General features: G+C 36.7%; 1 protein-coding gene across 1 annotated transcript in view; it reads right to left on the bottom strand.

Moving 5' to 3' along the window:
* Positions 1 to 26818, bottom strand: part of Elk (Eag-like K[+] channel) — a 1103641-nt gene that overhangs the window by 652458 nt on the left and 424365 nt on the right. The window contains exon 6 of the mRNA XM_075312997.1: positions 19666 to 19931. Coding sequence (XP_075169112.1) covers positions 19666 to 19931 — 266 coding nt within the window. The remainder of the gene's footprint in view (positions 1 to 19665; positions 19932 to 26818) is intronic.

Below are 26818 nucleotides of genomic sequence, written 5' to 3'. Positions count from 1 at the left end.
CGTTATTAAGACTAACGCCATTAGAAGTGGGACTGGAAGCATTAAACACCACACGTAATTTAGTGGTGGCACTGTCAAGCTTGAAAACAGCGTGATGGGGTAAATAATACACGGAATTAGAAGAATTTACCTTATTCCCATCAATCATGGTCATATGTCACAAATCAGCGTACTCTTGTAGCACCCTGTCATACTGAATCTTCAGCTCGGGATTTCTCATTAACCGCGACTCATTTCGCTTAAATTGAGAAATGGCATTATTCCGGGACAAACCAAGTTGCAAATCTTTGGAGTATTCACGCTTAAAAGGCAGTGAAACAACATACCGACCATTATCATTACGATAAGTCGTTCGTAGGTATAATTCCTCACACCATCTACCCTCTTCTGACATAGTGCATACTTTCGGTACATCTCGATTTCCCAAAACCTAGCAAGTTGATCATTCAACTCCATGTGGTTATAAAATGATACCACAGACTGTAGGGGCTTTGTTTGGGTGACTTTGCCAGTCACGATCCAACCGAAAACTTATTTCTGGGCAATAAGATCACCATTAGGGTGCTTATGAGCATCAGTATGCATTATCCGCGAATATATGTCACCACCCTGTAAAAGGTCCATATGAGAACATTTTAGATCACACATCGTGATCTCCGGCAGGTTCACATCTAATAGTTGTGACAATGAATAAGTTGGCAAACGTCCAGTCAATTTGTCAACAACATACGCATCTGTCGACAGCTCAAAAGTTGGGTCAATAGGGGAGCACAGTGAGATCCTACAAACATTAGTAGACTTCGCCGATATCGTGCCGTTTAGGCCAACAATATTCGCAGAAGTAACTGGGAATATCGGCAAAGAAAGTTTCTTTTGCAACTTTCGGGAAATGAAAGTTGCTTGCGAGGCAGGATCGATCAATGCTCTAGCCGAGCACTTTACGCCATGACAACACAATTCTAAATACCACAGTAGTTCCCAAAAGAACTGTAGAAAACTGTGATGTTTCCATAGCAGTTGCAAAAGTTTGCAACGAACGGGCAGCCTCTGATGTAGAAGGAACATCGTCAGAAGCTGATCGGGCTGGATTTCCCATATCGCGGATCATTCCAGGTCGTGTGCCCGAATCTCGACTTACTTGTGTTGAAGATTCCCTTCTATGCAAGTGAGAATGATGTCTTTGTTTGCAGAAGAAACATATATTCGAGCTCTTACAATTGCTAAAAGTGTGCGACGATGCTAGACAATTTGTGCAACATTTGAGTCGTTGGACGGTTTCCAATCGATTGTTAACCGACATTCGAAGAAATTCCTCGCACAATCGAAGGGGATGCGATTCGGAACAAAGAGGACATTTCTGCTGAGGATTAGATGGTACAGTCGTAGCGAAGCTCTTAAAACTTCTGTTACCATTACTATTAGTACTTGACTTTCGCTTTGGGCTAGTAGGTTTTTTAACATAACCTGGACCAGATGTCGAAATATTATGGGCGCCTTTAATGTCAAAGACGGACTCAAGGGTCTGATACCGAGCAGTTAAAAACTTATCCATTGTTTCCCATTTAGGTAGGTCAGAACTCGACCCTTGAGATTGCTCCCAATGTCCTAGGGTAACTTCAGGAAGACGGGTGGAACATATGAAAACAAATATAACGTCCCAATTCTTCGTATCAATGCCCAAAAGAGACAAATTAGTTATGCAGTCGCTCATAGTACGCTGCAATTGCTTAATAGAGGGACCAGATTCTTTAAAAACGGGTGCAAGATTGAATAAAATCTTGAGATGGGCGTTTACAAGAACCCTTTTCTTCTCATAACGGTCGACTAAATTTAGACAAGCCATCTGAAAACCCTCATTAGTAATCGGACATGTCTTTATAATATCACGGGCTTCACCTTCCGTCTTCTGCATCAGATAATACATTTTCTGAATGTTACTGATGTGTTCATTATCTTTATATAGGGCAGAGAACATTTCTGGGCCAAGACTTATAATCACCAGAAAAAATCTCAGTATCACAAGGGGGAAGGTGAATTGGAAGGGATGAACTAGAAGACTTCTTCTTCGCATTGAGCTTTTCAATTAAAGACTCAATAAGGGCTAATCCACGCACATACGTCTTATATGTCGCGATATAGTTTGCCTTAACTTTGGCAATATCGTCACTAGAACCCATTGTGTCACACAATTCCTCATTAATTTCGCGGAAATTCTCCCAAAGTCGAATAATTTCATGCTTATGAATATTGAGGCTGTGGACGGTGTGATCCTCCTCTTTGAGAGAAGTCACGAACATATCCAAATCAATTAAGCGGTCTGCGCTTTCAATTAAATTCTTGATATCAGACATTATTAATTTCAATAAAATTCAAATTTCGAGTAAAAATAATTAATTCGGAATAAAAAACGGGGTTTTAGAACACAATTCCAGCAACAAACGTAAATGGGATTCAAAAAAGTGACGACATTTATTTTTTATTGGCAATAAACAAATATTTAATGTTTTTGAATATTTTTCATTAATTAAAAAATATTCCAATTTTGGTCTTACCAACACCACTGTGCAACAAAACTACGTATTAGTATATGATACAATGTGCAAGAATCAAAAATATTTCAAACGGGTGCTACTACGGGGTTAGTTCGATATCAATATTATTTATTATACGGAACAGTCACAATTGCCTTTTACTTGCAATATTTTCCAATAATTAATCAATTAAAATAATTAATTTGAATATTTATTTTTCAATGTAAAATAATTTTCAAAATTATTTAATGAACAACTTTTGTTCCTATCGGGCCCACTGTGCAATGTTCAGTTACAACTCACTCGAACATGCAATGCAACATGTAGTACAATTGAATGCAACACACACACGTATGTACGTATAACCAAATTATTGATATGATTATAAAGGGTGATTATTTTGAGGTTAGGATTTTCATGCATTAGTATTTGACAGATCACGTGGGATTTCAGACATGGTGTCAAAGAGAAAGATGCTCAGTATGCTTTGACATTTCATCATGAATAGCCGAACGATCTGCCACAACGTCGAATTTTCAGTGAATGGGCCCTAGAAAAGTTGGCAGAAAATCCGCTTTTTTATCGACAAATTTTGTTCAGCGATGAGGCTCATTTCTGGTTGAATGGCTACGTAAATAAGCAAAATTGCCGCATTTGGAGTGAAGAGCAACCAGAAGCCGTTCAAGAACTGCCCATGCATCCCGAAAAATGCACTGTTTGGTGTGGTTTGTACGCTGGTGGAATCATTGGACCGTATTTTTTCAAAGATGCTGTTGGACGCAACGTTACGGTGAATGGCGATCGCTATCGTTCGATGCTAACAAACTTTTTGTTGCCAAAAATGGAAGAACTGAACTTGGTTGACATGTGGTTTCAACAAGATGGCGCTACATGCCACACAGCTCGCGATTCTATGGCCATTTTGAGGGAAAACTTCGGAGAACAATTCATCTCAAGAAATGGACCGGTAAGTTGGCCACCAAGATCATGCGATTTGACGCCTTTAGACTATTTTTTGTGGGGCTACGTCAAGTCTAAAGTCTACAGAAATAAGCCAGCAACTATTCCAGCTTTGGAAGACAACATTTCCGAAGAAATTCGGGCTATTCCGGCCGAAATGCTCGAAAAAGTTGCCCAAAATTGGACTTTCCGAATGGACCACCTAAGACGCAGCCGCGGTCAACATTTAAATGAAATTATCTTCAAAAAGTAAATGTCATGGACCAATCTAACGTTTCAAATAAAGAACCGATGAGATTTTGCAAATTTTATGCGTTTTTTTAAAAAAAAAAGTTATCAAGCTCTTAACAAATCACCCTTTATTTGGTGGCATATTTTATTAACATTTATATTTCGAAATATTTTACAGAGCACGTATGAAAGCAATACGATATTTGAAGATTTTGGTTTTGTCCATATCATGTCCATTGCATGTACACCCAAAAAATTAATAGAGAAAAGTTAACTTGATTCAAGCCGTAGCGGTGTCAAAAGTACGGTAAGTACGGTTTTTCTAAATACAAGTGCGAACTTCTTAATTCAACCCCAAAAAAATTTAGTACGCATTTCTTCATTTTAGAAATTTTCAATCGCGTTTTTGCTTCCTTTAAGTACGGAAAGTGCTTGATTCAAGCATAATGGAGCTCTATTTAATCCTAATCTGTACTTGATTCAATCCGCATTTAAGCTTATATTAAACCCAATTAGCGCTTAACTTGAGCCAAAACGAACTTGTTTTAAGCGGAATTAAGGCTTGGATCGATCGTTTTTATTCTTGAATATAATCACACTATGCTTGATTTAATCCCGAACCGTATTCGATGTTATTTTATATGCGCTTGATTTTAGTGTGATTTTTTAGCGCTTAACTTGAGCCAAATTAGCGCTTAACTTGAGCCAAAACGAACTTGTTTTAAGCGGAATTAAGGCTTGGATCGATCGTTTTTATTCTTGAATATAATCACACTATGCTTGATTTAATCCCGAACCGTATTCGATGTTATTTTATATGCGCTTGATTTTAGTGTGATTTTTACTAACCATGTACCCATAAAATAAACATTGGTTCATATATTTTTAAAAAATATTTATTATTATTATTTGTTAATATCAATACATACTTTTGTGACGGAAAAAAATGACGTAAAATAGGACAATACATAATACATATAATACACCTAGGTGAAAAAGTAAATACATATATTTATAATATCTGTAAATGATTCAAGTTCAAAATACATTTTTTAATAAAAACAAATATATAACAAATAAAAGAAATATAAAAAATAAATAATAAAATGCAAAATATAAAGACATATGTGTATTTTAATCTACCAAGTCAGCAGAAAATTTGGACCATGAAGCAAGCAACTCAGCGGAATTCAACTTTTCGAGGTCTTGTTGCATTAAATAGTCAGTTTGACTCTACTTACACATAGGTCGACCCAAGCCATTGACGCTCCTTCGAAACTGAAAAATGTAAAATGCATGGAATATATAAATAATAAACTTTAATATTACTTACCATTTAAATATTGTATGTAGTTCCATTTTTTAAATATTTATTAATTAATCTTCCTTCTCATTTTCTTGTGAGGAGACAATAAATAGTTTACTGTCAATTATGGTCAAAGCACACAATAATACTAAAAGAATTTGCCAAACAAAATGCAAACGAAGCCAAAAAACACAAGCTCGAAATCAAACACACACATACACACTCACAATGCTTCATCCATACATGCGAACAATAAACCAAAAACCTTTATATATTCTGTATTCTGATTTGATATGACTCATAAAGGAATACCAAGTTAAGGTTTTCTTATTTTAATCCGTAGTCGGCCTAAGATAGCAGACGAAATGCAAGCCAAACAACAACACTAACACTAAAAGCCAAACATTAAGTTGAAAATTCTCTGTATGTGAGAAAAAAAAAACAGTTTTCGCGGGTTGAAAATCTATGAGAGTATCGAAGAGAGCAATCTTTATTTTGCGCTCTCATTAGCTAACTCTCACAGACGAATTAAGTAAAAATTTTCTTATTTTAACTCAAAACAAGCATAAATCAAACTTTGAGCACTTGAATTACACAAATAAGCGCACTTTGTACTTAATATGAGTACAACTTAGTATTTGCTTACTTAAAATTTTAAGTGCGGATTCAGGCTACAAATAAGAATTTGAAACTTGATTTTAGAAGTCTACTTTTCTTTGGGTGTACATATCATGTACAGATCATCGCTATCCTCAACAGAGGATCTAAAAATTTAAATGTAAATGTAACAAATTGGTTATATGAATTAATATATATTTTGGTATATAGAAATATAAGTTCGATTAAATTCTTATTTTGAAAATTCATACATAAAAAATAAAGACATTTATTGTTAGGTTTAAAAAATGAATTATTTTAATAAATGTGTATAAATTTGAATTGTACAGAAATTAGATAAATTTCTTCTAATTGGGAATGGTGTATTGCAAGGTAATATGTAATGAGGTAAAGTAAATTTATTCAAAACAGTTTAGGGAAATGAATAATAAAATATTTCGGGCGCGTAATTCATTTAGAGTAGAGGGTGGGTTTTTATAAAAGTGTCCTGGCGATAAAAACAGCTTTCGCCCATATACAGATATATACCAAATGTCATCGGTTGCGGGTTATTTCGATTTTTTTCATGTTTAAGCCAAAATGGTTAAGTCTTAGAATGTATATATTTTTGATTTCTTTTGTTGCTAAGAATACTTTTAGTTAGGTCAAGGACCCTCCCCGATCCGGCGAGCTAAGCCCCATTTTTCTTACATTCTAAACTCGACCAGCTAAAAGGAAAACTTTTTAAATATTTTAAGAACTTAAGGCAACAACTACTTCAGCAAGTGGCCAGAAGTTTATGCCATTCCTTACCAAGAGGCGAAGACGATTGTGGACGTAGTCGACAAGAACTGGATATGTCGCTACGGCATGCCGTCCGAGATACACTCAGATCAAGGAAGAAATTTTTAATCGGCCATTTTCAAAGAGATGTGTGACTCCTTGGTATCAAGAAAACAAGGACTATGCCATTGCATCCACAGTCTGATGGCATGGTAGAAAGATTTAATCACACTCTGGAAGAACATCTTCGAAAGGTGGTGGATAACGGCCAACAAGTTTTTGCTGTCTTATAGATCAGCCATACATGATTCAACGTCACGAACACTGGCCAAGGTTCTATTCGGAACGGAATTGAAGTTGCCTGGAAATTTGATATTCGGCGCTAAACCTAATGAGCTCACCATGGAAGAAAACAGTAACGACATACCAAATACGTTTGGCGAAGTTCACGAATCAGTGCGCAACAAAATAAAAATGGTCAGCAACAGGATAGGGATGCCAGACGTGCTCTTTTAAAGAGCACATGTGCTCTTTTTTACAACATGTGCTCTTAAAACAAGATAGGCCAAAAGAGCACGCAAAAGTGTTCTATTTTTAGTTAAGTACTCTTTTTGTGCTCTTTGTATGCATCACAACAAATATTACTCCAACGCGATTCAATAAATGGTAAAAGTAAACTGAACATACGTAAATGCCACACTTTGAGATTTTCCTACGCCGTTATTTTCTAATTAAATAGTGTTTTACTCTATATATCAGAGTATAAATGTAAACAAACTTCTTTCAATAACATTTTTCACAAAAACACCAAACAAATGGCTTACATAGTATTGTAAGAAAATTAGCTTGAGTTGAAAGTGGTTTATTTTATGTATATGTTATGAACCTTTTTTATGATTATTTTGTTTATCGACCTTTTTTCTAATTATTGGTTTCTCTGTATGTATTTTCTCTGGGCTTTCAAGGTCATTTTTGAATGCGAATAAAACAAATATTGAGTTATTCCATTATTTGCATCCAACGTTTCGCTGGGATTTTTTCCAGCTTCATCAGGGATGATTTTTTATTGGATATTCAATTTATCGTCAATTACATTTGCAAACAAATTCGTCAATTATTACGAACTTACTATAATTCGACATAAAACACATACTTAGTAATTGCAAAAATAATTAACTTAAACTAATACACAGTAAAACTTATGTTGCTATCACAGATGGTAACCGACAGAATGTTTTTAGTTTATTTGAAAAAGCGTGCTCTTTTTTTCGTATGTGCTCTTTTTATAAACTGAATGTGCTCTTTCTGAATCTTCAAAATCTGGCATCCCTACAACAGGATGAAGGCGAGATACGATCGTGCAGCGAACACTGAGGGCTTTAAAGAAGGACAACTGGTTCTGCTATTCAACCCGCAACGAAAGATAGGATTATGTCCTAAACTGCAAACACAGTGGGAAGGCCCATATAAAGTCATCAAGAAGATCAATGATGTGGTATACCGCATTCAAAAGGACGACAGGCTAAGGTCAAAGATGAAAGTTGTTCACCTGGAATGTTTGGCTCCTTACGGAACGGGTTCTGTGCTTATTCGGGAGGAACAGGCTTAAGCGGGAGGCAGTGTTACGAATTTGATATTTCTAGATTTAGGTTTATTCAAATTAGTTTCCGTTAATTTCAAATTGTAACGGTCAAATTACGTCATCATTCTTTATTGTAAAGTAACCCCTTTTTGTTTTGTTATCTATATGTAATCATCTATGCCTGTGCGACATCTGCCATAGATTAGAATGTTCCAGTTGATTGTAGCCAAGACAATGAGCATGGGCCGATAAATGTGTGCGATGTTGCCCGTGCGACATCTACCAGGTAGTAGAATAGTCTAGAATGTTGTAGGCCAGACTACCGAGAATTTTCGATATCGTTAAACGGTACTACAAAAGAGCTGTCACAGGGAGCTGTGAAGTCAGTCGTAAGCTAAAAGTGATACAGTACACATCGTAGAGCAAATAAGTAAAACCTATCAGTTAAGCAAATAAATTGTAGATTGTCGTTATTTGAAAAGAACTGTGTTTTATTAACGGGTTGTTAATCACGCCTCAATATAAAAACGTAACAATATTTAGTAATTCATTTAATAAATCAAGCAATGTCCTCAAGGACTACAAATTAAAAAAAAAAGTATCTGTAAATGGACATGTATTTGTCCCATTAATAAACTAAATTTTACTAACATAGATATAAGGGTAATTTATTTGGTCATTAAATGATTATAACCGGTATATAACAGGTTGGCTGATAAGTCCCCGATCTAACAAAGAAAAACACATTTTTTGTCAAAATTCGTTTTTATTATTCATCATAGTTCCCTTCAAGAGCGATACAACGATTATAACGACCTTCCAATTTTTTGATACCATATTGGTTGTACTCCTTCGGTTTTGCCTCAAAATAGGCCTCCGTTTCGGCGATCACCCCTTCATTGCAGCCAAATTTTTTCCCTGCGAGCATCCTTTTGAGGTCTGAAAACAAGAAAAAGTCGGTGGGGGCCAGATCTGGAGAATACGGTGGGTGGGGAAGCACTTCGAAGCCCAATTCATGAATTTTTGCCATCGTTCTCAATGACTTGTGGCACGGTGCGTTGTCTTGGTGGAACAACACTTTTTTCTTCTTCATTTCGACCTTCAAACTGTAACGACCCTCCTCGCTATCTGATCCATTACTTGTGAAAAGTGGCTACCTTCTAGCCCCAGCCGTGCTCAGTCCTTAGGGGGGTTTTTATTCTCAAGTAATGGATACGGGTGCGTTGACATAAATAAAAATTTAAGGTAGCTCATTGAAGTACGAAATAGAGGAATAGAAAGAATAAAGGAGGTGAATGAAAACAATAATAGGGATCCAGTACTTGGGATAGTGATTAAAGATGTCATACCACCACTAATATATTAACTCACCCTGCCATTGTAGGGTGTTTAGAGTAACTTTTCGTTAACGCGCCTTCATTTTTCGTGAGATAATAAGTAATTTAAAGTTTAGAATTCATATTTATTAACAATAAGTGAAAGTTAATTGAACAAAAGAATTAAATCATGTAGTAAAGTGAAAAGTATTGGGAACGGATTCTTAGAATTTAATGTAATAGTGTAATGTTTATGATATAATAGAAAATTCAATGGTAATTAAGTACTAAGAGATGTAACGATGTAAAAATTATGAGTGATTATGAAATTCCGAGTATTTTTTTTTTTAAGCGCACAATTTGAAGATAAATATAAAGTTTGACTTACCAATTCAAATCCTTTGTCTTCAGGCCTGATGATGAGATTTGTGAAGTCTAATTCGAGGAAAAAAAAATTTTTAAATCTTCAATTTGATGCGCTCAATTTGCTATACAAATTATGGTTCGTTGTATGTAGATATATGTTAAATGTATTTGGTGATTTAAGTGTGGGAGACGTATATCCCATGGAACTTAAAAAAATTCTTGTTTTGATTGGGCTTTGCAGGCAAAATAGTGTTCTATGATGAAACTTCTGCAGCAGTCTTCTCTTAAATAGTTTGGTCTGGTTTTTAAGAATGATATGGTTGTAATTGTAAATCTGTCGAGATATCCTTAGTTGTTTATATCCAATAAAGGGAACAAGGCAAGCTAAAAAGCAAGCTGTTAGAAGCACGTGGATCCAGAAGGACCCACGACCTATTCGGAAAAAACAATGTTCAATCTATACAAATGTATGTCTCAATGGATAAATACGAAATAAACTTACCATAAAAAGAAGGGAGACAAAATTTACGACTTAGTTGATAGTATGAGATGAAATCAATTAAAGATGTATCGCGGTAAATGCGATGCCAATTTTCGTTAGATATCCTTTTCTGTTTGTTTTATTTTTTTTTTTTTTTTTACAATTTTTCTTTTTCTTTGTTTGTTAAAATTTTAAATCGAATTTGACGTAACAAAGATAGCTTTAGAAATCGAATAAAATTTTCTCTGAATGAAGTTTTAATTATTTTAATTTCAAAACGAAAGACTACTTGAACAAAAAAAGTTTTAAATTTAGCAAGTAACAAAAAATCCGGTACTTAGTGTTACATCAAATGTAATGCGACAGACCATGACACAGCACATTGCAAAAAAAAAAAAAAAAAAAAAAAAAAACTTTACTCCCATATATCTTTTAAATGGTAAACTCCGATCTTCCCAGATAAATCATCCCTCAATTCATACTGTCGATTCCCGACCTTTCGTATCACATTTGCTTTTATGCCGGTCGGAGCTAATTTAGCGTTAATGTTATCGATCTTAGAGCTTTGAACAAAGTTCCTTCGTATCACATGCTGTCCAATTTCTAATTCGCGTTCTTTGCTCCTTTTATTATATGACTTCTCGTTTCTTCTGAACGCTTCTCTTAATTTCTTCTGTACGTCAGATCGCAGCAAAGCAAATTGATCTGCTCTACTAATCTCAGTATCGGTATCTTCTAACATCTTCAAGTTTCTTAACAATGAATAGTCCTTTCCGTGATTAACCATTGTCTGACCAAAAACTAATTGATAAGGCGTTCTCCCAGTACTTTGGTGGAAATTATTGCGCAATGCACAATTTACACTGCTCAAGTATATATCCCACTGACGATGGTTATCCCTAACATATGAGCGTAACGCCGCATTAATGGAACGGTTCACGCGTTCGCTTGCGTTGGCTTGTGGGCTATGGACTGCGGTATATTGGTGTTTAATACCGAACTTTCCCAGTATCCTTTGAAACTCTGAGCAACGAAATTGAGTGCCATTATCCGTTACTATAACTTCTGGCACTCCAAAACAGCCAAAAATGTAATCTCTCAAATACTCTATAATGGGTTTTGCACTAAGTCTCCGTAAGGAATGTAGAAATGTAAATTTAGAATAATGATCTAAAATCACTAATATTGCGATATGTCCCTTAGCCGTCCTCGGAAAAGGACCTATTATGTCCACATACAACCTTTGGAAAGGCCTCTCCGTTTCAACCATCTTACCTAGGGGTGGCCTCAAAGTCATAGTAGGGACCTTGGAAGTCCTACAGAGGTCACAACAGCGAACGTAATCTTTTACATCGGAAGCTAGTCTTGGCCAAAAAAAATGTCGCCTAATTCTTTCGAGGGTCTTCGCAATCCCACAATGAGCAGCCGTTGCTTGGTCATGGGATGCATAAATTACTCCTTGTCTTAATTCTGTAGGGACCAATAAACGCCACTCGTCTGATTCATCACCAAACTCGTTCGGAACTCTAACCTTTTTATAAATGAATTTACCCATTACTTTATAATCGGGAAACTGAGATCTCGAATATTCGTCTCTCCATTCAGAATACTCTTTACTGTCGAATGCTCTAGACTCTAAGTCTATCGTCGGGAGTATTTCTACCTCTAATTCCGAAAGAACATTCTCAATCTCATAGGCACGAGACAAGGCGTCCGGAACAATATTATCCTTCCCTCGTCTATGCTCAATTGTAAATTCAAAGGCCTGTAATTTTAGTGCCCACCTTGCGAGTCGTCCAGAAAGGTCCGTCTGTCCCATAAGCCATTTAAGACTCGCATGGTCCGTAATGACTTTAAATTCATGACCTTCGATGTATGCCCTAAATTTGCGAATAGCTAACACGACAGCAAGGCATTCCAATTCTGTTACTGTATAGTTGCGCTGTGACTTATTGAGTTTCTGCGACATATACGCAATGGGCCGCTCACATCCCTGTTCATCAACCTGTGCTAACACTGCACCAATGCCTACTGTGCTAGCATCACACTGTAACACGAATGGCTTGGAAAAATTAGGGTTAATTAAAACAGGGGCAGTAGACAATTTGTGTTTCAATAATTCAAAAGATCTTTGCGCATCTTCCGTCCAGGTAAATGATTTTCGCTTAGACAGCAATTCCGTCAAAGGGAATGTACAAGTCGAAAAGTCTTCTATAAAACGTCGGTACCACCCGACCATACCTAGGAATTGTCTCAATTTTCGTACTGATTTAGGAACCGGGAATTCGGAAATGGCACACACTTTATCTGGATCGACCCTCAATGATCCATTACCCACAATATATCCAAGGTATTTGACCTCCTTGATGGCAAAGCAACTTTTGTTCACATTTATTGTGAGTCCAGCCTGACGAAGACGGTCAGCGACTTGCTGTAAGTGTTTTAGATGATCCTCAAAACTCGCTGATACAATCAAAAGATCGTCCAAATATACAAAGACGTGTGTCTTCATGTTATATGGTATAACACGATCCATTAAACGGCACATCGTCTGTGGGGAATTACATAATCCGAACGGCATTCTGGTAAATTGATACAAAGGACGATTAGGCACAGTAAATGCTGTTTTGTGCTTTGCATTCTCCGATAACCTAATTTGCCAGAATGCGTCCTTCAAGTCAACTTTAGAAATAAAGTGAACTGGCGGTAGTCTAGATATAATTCCCTCAATATTGGGCATTGGGTATGAATCCTTTACCGTTACTGAATTTAACTTTCGGCTGTCAATACAAAAACGAACTTTGTTTGGTTTAATTACTAAAACTCCCGGTGATGACCACGCCGAATTTGGACACTCCTCAATTACACCTAAAGAAAGCATCCTGTCAATCTCCCCACATAATAACTTTTCGCGTGCTGGAGAGATTGGATAATATCGCTGTCTAATAGGTTTGGCATTACCGGTATCGATTACGTGTTCTACTAGAGAAGTGCAACCTAAACCTTCTTTCTCCGAGTTCGGAAACAATTGCACTATAGCCTCCAACTTCTTTAGTTGGTCGTTAGACAATGCCTCCTCGTCCTCAGCAGTATTTATCTCATCAATAGAATCAGTCGAAATCTTAAGACCAAACCTTAACCAAAAGTCCATACCGCATATTACGTCTTGTTTTATTGAAGGAATTACTAAAAACTCAAAACTAGACGTCCTCCCCTGAAACGAAAATTCTAAATTTATGATTCCTAAAATATCCTGTTTTTGTCCATCTGCAGTTCTAACGTGCCCTCGACGTATTTCAAAATTTCTAAACTTTGTAACTGTTTCAGACAATTTTCCACCCACTACGCTTTTGTTCGCTCCACTATCAAGTAGAGCAAAATAAAGATCCCCATTAATATTCAACGGTACATAAGGCCTTGGGTCTGAGTCACGAGTTACGATAGACGATATGGTATAATTTCGAAAACACTTCAGCTGTTTCCAAAATAATCTCATTCGCATTGCTCTCCTCACTGCTCTATTACTATTCTTATTAATATCAACATTCAAAATTTCTACAATCGGGTGAATTTGTACGTCAGGGTTCTTACTAAAATTGACGGAATCCTCTATATCTGATCTTAAAATTTCGGATGTTGCCTTTTCCGCCGAAGGACATCCGGTTTTCCGTTTCCCTGTACATTACACCTGGCACATTCTGGCCTATAGATATCCTTGGCTCCACAACCATAACAAAATATTGTTCTATCCTTGGTGCAATCCTTGTAGATGTGACCGGACTCTTGACAATTCCAACACTTCACCGAGTCCATACCACAAATATCGTCTTGACTATGACTATTCTCTAATACCTCTGCAACATGGAGTTTTTTACGAGATTCTCGCCAAGTATTACCTATCTGCGTATCCTTAATAAACTTCTCATGCCGTCTTACCGCCTTTCTTAAGTCCGCTACACTAGTAATGTCCATGTGCAATAACTCGTGTCTTATATCTATTCTCAAATTACGAATCATCATCTCACATAATTCCTCATTTGACAAAGGTACTTGTAATCTATCTGACAATGTAAGAACGGCATCGTGATAATCATCAAAACACTCGTTTTGGCGTTGTTTCCGCTTTCTTATATCGTCTTTTATGTCATAATCATTATAGAAGTCTTTATATTGCCTTCTAAGTGCCTCTGATAGCCTTGACCATTCTATGACCCGCTGTTCACGATTATATCGCCAAAACCATTCTAGGGCTTTCCCGTCGAAGAGCATATGAGCGTGCCGAGACAGCAGACGAAAATCCCCCCGAAGAGTATTGTTGGTCATTATCTCCACTCTATATATGAATTCGTCAACCGTAATATCCTTCCCATTACCTGAGAAGGTTAGGCGCCAATTTCTTATTACATTCAATGTTCGTTCCGAATTGTCATATACAATGGACGGTTCACTATTGCTTCCAGCTGAAGTACTTGTATCATTAGTCGGAGGAGTCCCTGCGGCCGAATTTAATCTAAGTTCCCTGATGGCATTTCCTAGCTGCGATGTAATTACTGAAGTTATCTCGTTACGAAACTCACTCAGTGAATCAGAAACCATTCCACGAATCTGTTCCTCATTTAAGCTATTAATTGGAGCTACATTAATTCCATCACCACATTCATTCCTTGTCAAACTTCTACTCTGTCTCATGTTCCTTCTAACGGACCTAGTTACAATTCTATCGCCTGGTTGATTTCCCCCACCTACTGCATCAGAATTTCCCTCACTTTCCATGCTCAGATCCTCTCTACTACGTGTTACGGGCATCTCAATTCCAATAGAACAAATTTGATTTTAACAATTAACAAACAAAAAAAAAACAAAATTCTATAATTTATATATGTAAATGTATATAAGCAGATTCAAATACTCACTACTCAATGAAGGTTTAGCGCTACCGAAATATACTCTAATCTCCAATCACAGGATCCCAGAAGAGCAAAGATAACTCTTTAAAGTATTATTCCATATTAAACTTAGAATAAAAATTCTTCAAAGTTAGAATTTCTTTGCCAAACAAATAATCGGTAATAATAAGTATGAGCTATTAAAATTCACTCAAAATTCATCATTATTACGTCTTTATAAGAAGAATATAGATAGTAAGATATCGAAAATTATATAAATAGCTAACACACGGTATGAATTCAAATTGATCCGAAACAAAAATCCAATAGTAGCCATTTATATAGGAAATTAAATGTTAATTGAAAGTATTACGTTCCTCCACTTTTGCTGTGATAATAACAGGAAAATCTGTAATAACCTTCAATAACTAGGACATAAAAAGGACAGAAGTGAAAGAAAGGAAAAACAATGTAGCTTTTTTTTTTTTTTTTTTTGGTGCCTCAGCAATGATCAGAAAATGATGTTAGCTATTCCGATCAATGATTCTGAAAGGTCTTAGCTGAGGCCCCACGTTGGGCGCCATTAAATATGTAACGACCCTCCTCGCTATCTGATCCATTACTTGTGAAAAGTGGCTACCTTCTAGCCCCAGCCGTGCTCAGTCCTTAGGGGGGTTTTTATTCTCAAGTAATGGATACGGGTGCGTTGACATAAATAAAAATTTAAGGTAGCTCATTGAAGTACGAAATAGAGGAATAGAAAGAATAAAGGAGGTGAATGAAAACAATAATAGGGATCCAGCACTTGGGATAGTGATTAAAGATGTCATACCACCACTAATATATTAACTCACCCTGCCATTGTAGGGTGTTTAGAGTAACTTTTCGTTAACGCGCCTTCATTTTTCGTGAGATAATAAGTAATTTAAAGTTTAGAATTCATATTTATTAACAATAAGTGAAAGTTAATTGAACAAAAGAATTAAATCATGTAGTAAAGTGAAAAGTATTGGGAACGGATTCTTAGAATTTAATGTAATAGTGTAATGTTTATGATATAATAGAAAATTCAATGGTAATTAAGTACTAAGAGATGTAACGATGTAAAAATTATGAGTGATTATGAAATTCCGAGTATTTTTTTTTTTAAGCGCACAATTTGAAGATAAATATAAAGTTTGACTTACCAATTCAAATCCTTTGTCTTCAGGCCTGATGATGAGATTTGTGAAGTCTAATTCGAGGAAAAAAAAATTTTTAAATCTTCAATTTGATGCGCTCAATTTGCTATACAAATTATGGTTCGTTGTATGTAGATATATGTTAAATGTATTTGGTGATTTAAGTGTGGGAGACGTATATCCCATGGAACTTAAAAAAATTCTTGTTTTGATTGGGCTTTGCAGGCAAAATAGTGTTCTATGATGAAACTTCTGCAGCAGTCTTCTCTTAAATAGTTTGGTCTGGTTTTTAAGAATGATATGGTTGTAATTGTAAATCTGTCGAGATATCCTTAGTTGTTTATATCCAATAAAGGGAACAAGGCAAGCTAAAAAGCAAGCTGTTAGAAGCACGTGGATCCAGAAGGACCCACGACCTATTCGGAAAAAACAATGTTCAATCTATACAAATGTATGTCTCAATGGATAAATACGAAATAAACTTACCATAAAAAGAAGGGAGACAAAATTTACGACTTAGTTGATAGTATGAGATGAAATCAATTAAAGATGTATCGCGGTAAATGCGATGCCAATTTTCGTTAGATATCCTTTTCTGTTTGTTTTATTTTTTTTTTTTTTTTTTACAATTTTTCTTTTTCTTTGTTTGTTAAAATTTTAAATCGAATTTGACGTAACAAAGATAGCTTTAGAAATCGAATAAAATTTTCTCTGAATGAAGTTTTAATTATTTTAATTTCAAAACGAAAGACTACTTGAACAAAAAAAGTTTTAAATTTAGCAAGTAACAAAAAATCCGGTACTTAGTGTTACATCAAATGTAATGCGACAGACCATGACAAAACGCTCCAATAACGCCATATAATAGTCACTGTTGATGGTTTTTCCCTTCTCAAGATAATCAATAAAAATTATTCCATGCGCATCCCAAAAAACAGAGGCCATTACTTTGCCAGCGGACTTTTGAGTATGTCCACGCTTCGGAGACGGTTCACCGGTCGCTGTCCACTCAGCCAACTGTCGATTGGACTCAGGAGTGTAGTGATGGAGCCATGTTTCATCCATTGTCACATATCGACGGAAAAACTCGGGTGTATTACGAGTTAACAAATGTGAACTCGCGCGGCACCCATTTTCCACAGAGCTTCCGCATATCCAAATATTGATGAATGTTATGACCAACACGTTCCATTGATATCTTTAAGGCCTCTGCTATCTCGATCAACTTCATTTTACGGTCATTCAAAATCATTTTGTGGATTTTTTCGATGTTTTCATCGGTAACCACCTCTTTCGGGCGTCCACCGCGTTCACCGTCCTCCGTGCTCATTTCTCCACGCTTATATTTTGCATACCAATCAATTGTTATTGATTTCCCTGGGGCAGAGTCCGGAAACTCATTATCAAGCCAAGTTTTTGCTTCACCGTATTTTTCCCCTTCAGAAAACAGTATTTTATCAAAACACGACATTTCTTTTTTTCCATTTTTTCACAATAACAAAAGTTGCTTCACAAAAGACGCTCTATCTCACAAACTAATTGACTTACAGACGTCAACTTTTGACGCGAATCATTTGAAGGTTGGTACTATATAAAAATAATATACATTTAATACTAGCGACGCCATCTATGTGTCAGACCGGGGACTTATCAGCCAACCTGTTATCATGACGCTTGGGCACTATCAGTGAAGACGCTGACAGAACCAACAATTTGTTATATATATTCCATTTTCTTTTAATTTTTATCAAGACCTCCTAACAACTAACAAAACGTCTGTTTTCTGTACATTATAAAATGGGAGCTGAGGAGTTGAAAAATATTGAAAACACCGGGGAAGTAATTAATGAAATTGTTTCATTGCCCGCCCAAACTAAAGAAGATAAGTCAGTAAAATATATGTTAATTATTATTGCGGGAATAATGGTGATCCAATTTTTGTAAAAAGTACACAGTATTTATAGAGGTTCTCCAAAGAGAAAATATAAGTCGTCGGCAACAATAGCCGAGATATAATTTTGTTTCCTTCTTTTTGTCTCAATTTGTTTTACGACAGAAAATAATTTAGAAATTTCATTTTCATTTTTCCATTTTATTCCCAATTCCGTTGTTTTTTGTCTCTTTTCACCCTATAAATGGAATGGCAGGATATAAGCTGCTTAATGTTTTGTCTCAAAAAAACATTACCAAAGACATTCCACTTACGCTTCACTAAGACATAATTTATAGCGATCTTATTCAAGAATTAAAATCAAAGTCTTCAGAAGAAATTCTTTATAACGACCTTGCCAAACACTTTTGCAAAAGTTTCCAATAAAAAAATTAAGGAAAGTGACGCCTGTTGAATGTCGATTGGTACTGAGTACAGAAAATAGGACTTTGCAGTAACAAATGTTCTTTTTTATAAATGTTTTCATTCCATTACATTTTTTGGCAGACAATTTGAAATTATAACCAAAGATTATAGATTTGAGGAAGATGGGAGATTGGCTTGCGTCATACCAAATGTTGCATTTAATAGATTAGTTTAATACATGTTTGTAATTTTTTAAATGAAAAATGTAATTTTCTTAATGAAACAATGTTAAATTTTAGACAACAACAAAAAACATTACATTTTCCCCTTTATGGAAATTTATTTCGTGCTCTTAATTTCTTTTTATTTGCATTTTAATGCTATGTCAATACTTGTCGTATACGCGTTTGGTTCGAGTATTAAACTAATGTGGTAAATGGTTTGATGTGCTCAGTAGCCAATCTCCCATCTTCCTCTTCTATAATCTTTGATTATAACTGCCGATGCCTTTATAAACAATTTATCAAAACAGCGCTTCGACCACAACGTCGGTAATACCAAAGCTGCAGGTATTGTGCGACATCTATAGGTTGACATTCGTTGTTTTTGTAGAAGAGAAATTTTCGTCCTCTTGTCTTTTTATTCTCTCTGCTGTCCTCTGTGGCACCAGTCGTGCCACATGTATTTTAAAAACTGTTTACATCTTTTTGCTGCTTTTACTTATAGTGTCTGATATCTCTACATCCTCTTCCTGTTCTTATATTTCGCTTATTACTAAAACATAATAGAAATACATTTCAGTGCAGTCGTTGAAAACTAATAACGTATAGTTGCTGTCTCATAACCAAATTTTCTTATAGGAGTTATAATATTAACAAAATTGTCATCTTTTATCATTTCTTATCAACGTTTTTTTTTTTTTTTTTTTTGTACGAAATCTTTTTCGTAAAAAAGCACCAAAAAACATGGTGTTTGTATAACATTTTTTATATACGTTTTTTATTATATGAGATGTGCTTATATCCGTCAACTATGTATGTACATTAGCGCATATCATATTTATAAGTTATAATTTTCGAAGTATAGTATTTTATATTGTGGCATATAGTGATAATTTCTGGATGGATTTGGTTGAGAATTGGTACTCACGTTTCCAAGTTTCAATTTATTTTTTGCACTTTTTTCAGGTTTATAATGGCCAGAGAGTTGATATAAGACTGCACGGCTACGCCTTCTACCCATATAACATCCATCAGGAGCATTAAAACTATTGCACTCGGCACCATCTGTTTCGTCACTTTGGACTACGTCTGATATATCCCCACAAATTCCAGGTAAATTTCCAAAGCCAAGAGTTCCTGCATTAGATCCAGTACGAAATCTTGCACCTAGCAAGGCTGCTGTAAGAGCGAAAACTTAAAGTTTCAAATTATAAAAAAGAAAGAAAAGCAAGTGTGACTATTAAAATTATTCGTTAATAATGTAATAATAAATTGTAATGGTAAATGAATAAATGGCATATGACAAAATATGTACAGTCGAAGCTCGGTTTTAGGAACGATATATTATCAGGCCCTTTCGTTATTTACAAAAATTCATTAAACCTAACGTGAATTTTAAAGGATAACATTTATTGAGAATTGTACTTTTCTACCATAAAAGAAGCAAAATAAAAGTATATACATAAATAAACGGATTAAATTAATATGTTAATTGGTTCAATTAATTATTTAATCAAATCCGAATAAAAACCAATTAAAAAATGATTGATATTTGTTAGGTTTCCAATTCAACCGTCGAACGGAACGGACGTGTTTTTCAATAGCGGATAAACTCATCGTAATAGGTACCTACTACGAATTTCAAGTGTGGTGGGATATTAAGCCACCATGCAGCGAAATTCCAAGTCATCCACTGGGTTGCTAACTTCAGGGCCCAGTGGACGGGTATCGACTGGAGTTATAAATCTGGGCAATGACCAAGAGTTAGGCCCAATTAGTCGACCTGTAGACGGGTCGACAGGTGGCGACACTCTGACAAGTCGAACTTTTTCTAAGGTAACGACATCAAAAGGAGGTAATCCCTCACGAAAGAGATTCAAGGAACGCAGAAATGCTTTGTTTATCCTAAAGAAGTTAGGATCAGTCGACCCAAGCACGCTGTCGGCTAAACAAAGCGATTCCTTAAAATGGGCTCAAGGAATTCTTGAGACTGGAAAAAGGGAACGATCGCCGGATGAGCTGCCATCCTCCAAAAGGGATCAAAGATCGTTTGCCTCAGTTGCTAAAGATAGCCTTGTGATGGCTATCATTAATAAAGGAGCATTGGACGGTATGGTTCCAAAGCAAAAATGGGGGGAAATTGAGAATGCTCTATCTGTCGTCTACTCACAGGTGCTGGAAAAGTTTCCCGGCCCAGATCCTCGACACCAAGAGGCTGGTTGGTATCAAGGACGATTTAAGCTAGTCGCATTTGAGGACCAGAGGTCTATAGAATGTTTTAAAGCTGCTCTGATACTAATTGGTGAAGTTTGGGAAGGAGCTGCTCTAGAGTTAGTCGAGAAGAAAGACATACCGGCTAGACCTAGAGCACATGCCTGGATACCTGCAAACCCTTCTGACCCTGAATCTATTTTAAATAGACTGAAACGATGCAATCCAGATCTTCCAACAGCTGATTGGAAGGTTGGCCGTTTGGATGAAGTGGATGGACCAAGACGGCATGCAGTGTTTATATTGAACACTCAGTCTTTGCCACATCTGGCAAAGTCCCAGGGCCGTGTATGTTATGGCTTTCATTATATCCAAATGAAGGTGTATAAAAACGATCAGCTAAAGGATTCAGAAATGGACAAGCCTCTGTCTGAATCAGAAGTAAGCGGATCCTCTTGCGAAGTCGAGGGAGATACCAAAGTTGAAGACATGGATAGATACCGTATGCGTGAGGAGGCTTCTATTGCCTCAGAACTCACCAAAGTCGAACCTATGGTTATTGCGAGAGTCACCGATATCTCTGAAGAGGACATTCTTGATGACTCGATCGAAGCGGCTGATGTGACGGTTGTTGAAAATCTCGATGGTCCTACGGATCCTCCAGATAAATCTTCATCATTGTAAGGCTGCATGTGCTGCCTTAAAAGTTCTCCTGATGAAAGGGGACATAGACATAGTTCTTATTCAAGAACCATATGTTTATAGAAACAAAATATGTGAATTAAGTACTCCGGGGTACAAACTATTGCAGTATACTGGTAATGATGTAATTCGAGCCTGTATAATTGCTAAAAACGAGCTTAACTTGTTTCTGCTTCCTTCAATGTGCAATGCAGACACTGTCGTTGCCAATTTAGAAATAGCCAAATGCAAATATTGGGTATCTTCGGTCTATATGGGACATGACAGGGAGATGCCTCCATGTGCCGTTAAGACCTTAGTTGAGGAGTCACTGAAAACAAAGACGAAACTCATTATGGGATGCGATGCGAATGCGCATCATAGTATATGGGGAAGTAGTGATACTAATGCAAGGGGAGAGTCGCTAATAGAGTTTATTTTGCGTACTAATCTGGTAGTTTGCAACAAGGGAGATGCCCCAACCTTTGTCACTAAAAACAGGCAAGAGGTTTTGGACATCACCTTGGCCTCGCAAGAACTGAATGAAATGATATCTGAGTGGCATGTTTTAAGTGAACACAGCTTCTCAGATCATCGCTACATCAGTTTCAAATTTGATGTTCATATCACCAAGACCATATTTTCGCCAAATGTTAGGAAAGCTGACTGGAATAGGTATAGGGAATCGTTCAATATGATGATACCGGAAATAACAGAGACAAATATGAGAAATGTGCAAGATATCGAACACGCAGTGGAGCGGATTACTAAGGCCTTCAACATCTCACTGAAAGCTGCATGCCCTAGAGGAAAGCCAAGGGGGAAACATCGACCACCATGGTGGTCTACGGAATTAAGTAATATGAGGAAATCCTGCAGGAAGCTCTTTAACAAGGCAAAGTCCACCAGAGCCCCTGAGGACTGGGATGCTTACAAGAGGAATCTGAGAGGATACAAGCGAGAACTGAGAAAGGCTCAGCATAACTCTTGGAATGACTACTGCAGCAGTATTGAGAATACGTCCGAGGCTTCCAGACTACGGAAGGTTCTAGCATCCACCAACTCCGCTCCAGGTTTCATTAAAACATCGGAGGGAAATTGGACAACGTCCAGTGAGGAGACGCTGGAGGTACTATTGGACACACATTTTCCTGGAAATCAGACGGTTGAACCATGTACTGGCGGTGCCACAGTTGCTCAGCGGTCGTTTCCTGTCGAGGAAATTGTATCGGAAACTAGAATAAGATGGGCGCTAAATAGCTTTGGACCATTCAAATCCCCCGGACCTGATGGAATTACTCCGGCGGAGTTACAAGCTGTAACTGACAAAATTATCCCCTGGTTGTCAGTGATATATAAAGGATGTATCAACTTATCATATATCCCAGGAAAGTGGAGGGAAACAAAAGTCGTTTTCATACCTAAAGCGGGAAAAGCCTCTCACTCGAGGGCGAAGGATTTCCGACCAATCAGCTTATCCTCATTCCTACTTAAGACTCTGGAGAGGATGATAGATATTTATCTTAGAACTAGCATCGATTCAAGGTTGTTCTCGAAAGGACAGCATGCATACTCGAAGGGCAGGTCTACTGAGACCGCACTACATGAACTAGTTAGCTTTATTGAAAGCTCACTATCTGTCAAAGAATACACAATCGTGGCGTTTCTAGACATCGAAGGGGCGTTCAATAATGTCCATCCGAGCTCGATATTAAATGGACTGACAACTCTGAATGTTGATCCATGTATACTCAGGCTGTTAGACGAACTGCTAATGAAGAGACGTATTTCAGCCACACTAGGTCAAGCAAACATACAAAGGTATGTGAACAGAGGCACTCCCCAAGGAGGAGTTATATCACCTCTTCTTTGGAATGTTGCTATAAATAGCCTTCTGGTTACTCTAGAAAAAGAAAGGATAAAAGTGGTGGCATACGCAGATGATGTGGCTCTGGCAGTCAGGGGAAAATTCCCATCCACAATCAGAGATATTATTCAGAGGGCCCTCCGGATGACTGAGAAATGGGCGAAAGACAATGGTCTTGGGGTAAATCCTGCAAAGACAGAATTAGTCATGTACTGCAACGATCGCAAAACTCCCACGGTTAGGCCTATTTCCTTAGGGGGTATTGAAATTCCCTTTGGTGAATGTGCAAAATACCTTGGCGTTATTTTGGACAGGAAGCTGAACTTTAAGCTTAATATTGAAGAAAGGGCGAGAAAGGCAACTGTAGCTTTGTACTCGTGCAAAAAGGCAATAGGAAAAAAGTGGGGACTGAAACCAAAAATTGTGCATTGGCTATACACGGCAGTGGTTAGACCTATAATGCTATATGGTGTTGTAGTCTGGTGGCCGGCACTTCAGAAACCGACTTGTTTAGATAAAGTTCAGCGTATGGCGTGTTTGTGTATTTCAGGCGCATTCAGCAAGACAGGAACAAATTCCCTTAATGTCGTGCTGCATCTATTGCCTTTAGACATTTTGGCCAAACAGTCAGCTGCAACAACGGCTGTGCGGTTGCGCGAACTATCGCTGTGGTCGGAAAAAGGTTACGGTCACAGTTCTGTCCTCAAAACAATGCCAGATGTGCCTAACGTAGTGGATTACACTTTGGCGAGTCCACTTTTCGACAAAAAGTTTGAGACTCTAATTCCCAACAGTGAGGCGTGGTGCACACAGACCCCGGGGAATAAAGAATATATAGATTTCTACACTGATGGCTCCAAATTGGATGGACAAGTGGGGTTCGGAGTATATTCTAATGATCTGGAACTTCGAATAGCGAAAAGATTACCTAATCACTATAGTGTTTTTCAGGCTGAAATATTAGCAATAAGAGAGGTGGCGAATTGGCTGAGAAGTAATGTTCCAAAAAATGTGGGCATTAATATATACTCAGACAGTCAACCTGCAATAAAATCCTTGGACTCTGTGTTCCTCAACTCGAAAACGGCCATCGACTGCCGCAAATCTCTCAATGAGATGGCTGAGCAGTACAATATTCACCTAATATGGGTGCCTGGCCATAGGAACATACCGGGGAACTGCGAAGCGGATGAGTTGGCAAGGCTAGGGACTACCTTACATATTCCAGGGGAACTAGAATTTGTTGGTATGCCCCTAGCTACCTGCAAGCTCATGCTGCGTGAGAAGGCTGTTATGATGGCAAATGTTCGATGGGAGAATTGCAAGGGTTGTAACGACACCAAGCAAATATGGCCCCATTTCAACTTAAACCGCACACTAGATATGCTAATGTTCTCGAGACGTCAGATATCACTCCTGATATCTGCTATAACGGGTCGCTGCCTGATAGGCGATTTTGCAAAAACTATTGGCGCGAAGTATAATGACTATTGTATGAGCTGTCATGATGCGGAGGAAAAAGAATCAATTAAACACCTCTTGTGTGAGTGTCCTGCATTTTGTGTAAAGCGCAAGCAACTTTTAGGAGCATATAGCTTCAGATTACTGGCGGATCTGGAAAACGTTAACTTAAGCAGTCTGCTACTGTTTTTGGAACAATCTGGTTGGTTCAACAAAGAAAAATAATCAAGAAGGTTCAGCGGTTAAAACTAGAAGTGCCCATATGTAATAGGTACTTTTAGTTAATGTGGTATCACAATGGACTGAATAGTCTAAGTGAGCCTGAATCTTAATCGGGCTGCCACTTTAACCTAACCTAACCTAACCTAGGTTTCCAATTAAAATATTAATTGATTCAATCAATTTGTTAATCAATTCGGAAATAATTCTCAATTACAAACGTGATTGAAAATTTTTCCGTTTCCAATAACACATGTGATTGATCCAATCACCTTTGTGATTGAAATTGAATAATTTTGAGCGATGTAAAGAGCGAAAAGAGAACAAAAAGAGAATGGGTATTTATTCAATAACGTATGATTAAGAGATAAGTCTGTGGAAGTAACTCGTAACGAACGGTTGAGTTTTTGTTTTTCGCGTAAATTGAAAAACATGATTGGCTACTTTCTGTCTGCTGCGTTCGAAATGTGCGCATAAATATTTTGAACGCAATAACAAATCATAGCAAAGGGTTGAAATAAATAAAGTGTGCAATAATAAATGGCCACGTGGTAAATGTTTGAAAAAATATATGGCAGAACGCATTTGAAACAATTAAGGTAAGCAATTGTGATATGTAAATACCGTTTTCCATTGGCGCCTGTTTACATTAAACGGACTAAAATAATATTTTTTTATTCATTTCTTTTAGTGAGCAATTTCAAAATCAACTCCTTATCAAATATATAAGAATATGTTTGCAATCAAAAGGTATTTTTTTCACTTTTAGTTTTTTTTTAAACCGAGAGCGGTATGGGTTTGTTGGAAAATTCACCCATACATTATAAAATATATACACAAAAATTTTTTTTTATTCAATCAGGAAATCAATTGATCCAATTAATTTTTTAATTGAAATGTCTTCAATCACGGAAATGATAGTATCAATTAAAAAATTAATTGACGGTCAATTAAAAAATTAATTGATACTATTAATTTTGTGATTGATTTTTGTTTCAATTAAAAAATTTGTTGTATCAATTAAAATTTTAATTGAATATTCTTTAAAACTCAATTAAAATTTTAATTGGAAAAATTTTCGTCAAATTTTTTAAATTTTGTATAGATGATATGCTTGTCTCTCCAAAAAATGTGTCAGTTCCAAAAATTAATTTTCTGACATTTCGTTTTGATTTTTTCGTAAAGAGTCAGTCCCAAACATTAATTTTCGTGCATTTGCTTTTGTGTTGTTCGTAAAGAGCAATGCTGCTCAAAATTAAATTTCGTATTTTCGCGGTTTTGGCCACAATTTGGTGTTCAAATATAAAAGTTCATATTTGAACAATAAATTGTGACCAAAACCGCGAAAATACGGAATAAATATATTAATTTATTTATAAAACCTCTGGGGCATCATAAACGTTCTAATTTTGTGTAAAATTGGCAAACTACAAAAAGGGAAACGAAAGAAAATGTAAGCGTGCTCTTATTTTCTTCGTTTATTCTTAATCTTCGGAACTGTCAAACATAGCTTGACACCCATGGCTCATCTATATGTAATCTATTGTCTATGGATTCACCTTGAAGTTGCGAAGTAGCGTTGGCATTAAATTGCATTTTTGTTTTACCTGCCTTCTACAGTTTGAACCCAAGTAGAGAACAT

Source organism: Haematobia irritans, chromosome 5 (assembly GCF_050003625.1).
Source record: "Haematobia irritans isolate KBUSLIRL chromosome 5, ASM5000362v1, whole genome shotgun sequence".
Taxonomy (NCBI): domain Eukaryota; kingdom Metazoa; phylum Arthropoda; class Insecta; order Diptera; family Muscidae; genus Haematobia; species Haematobia irritans.
The sequence above is the reverse complement of the archived record's forward strand: the minus strand, read 5'-3'. Positions and strand labels throughout refer to the sequence as shown.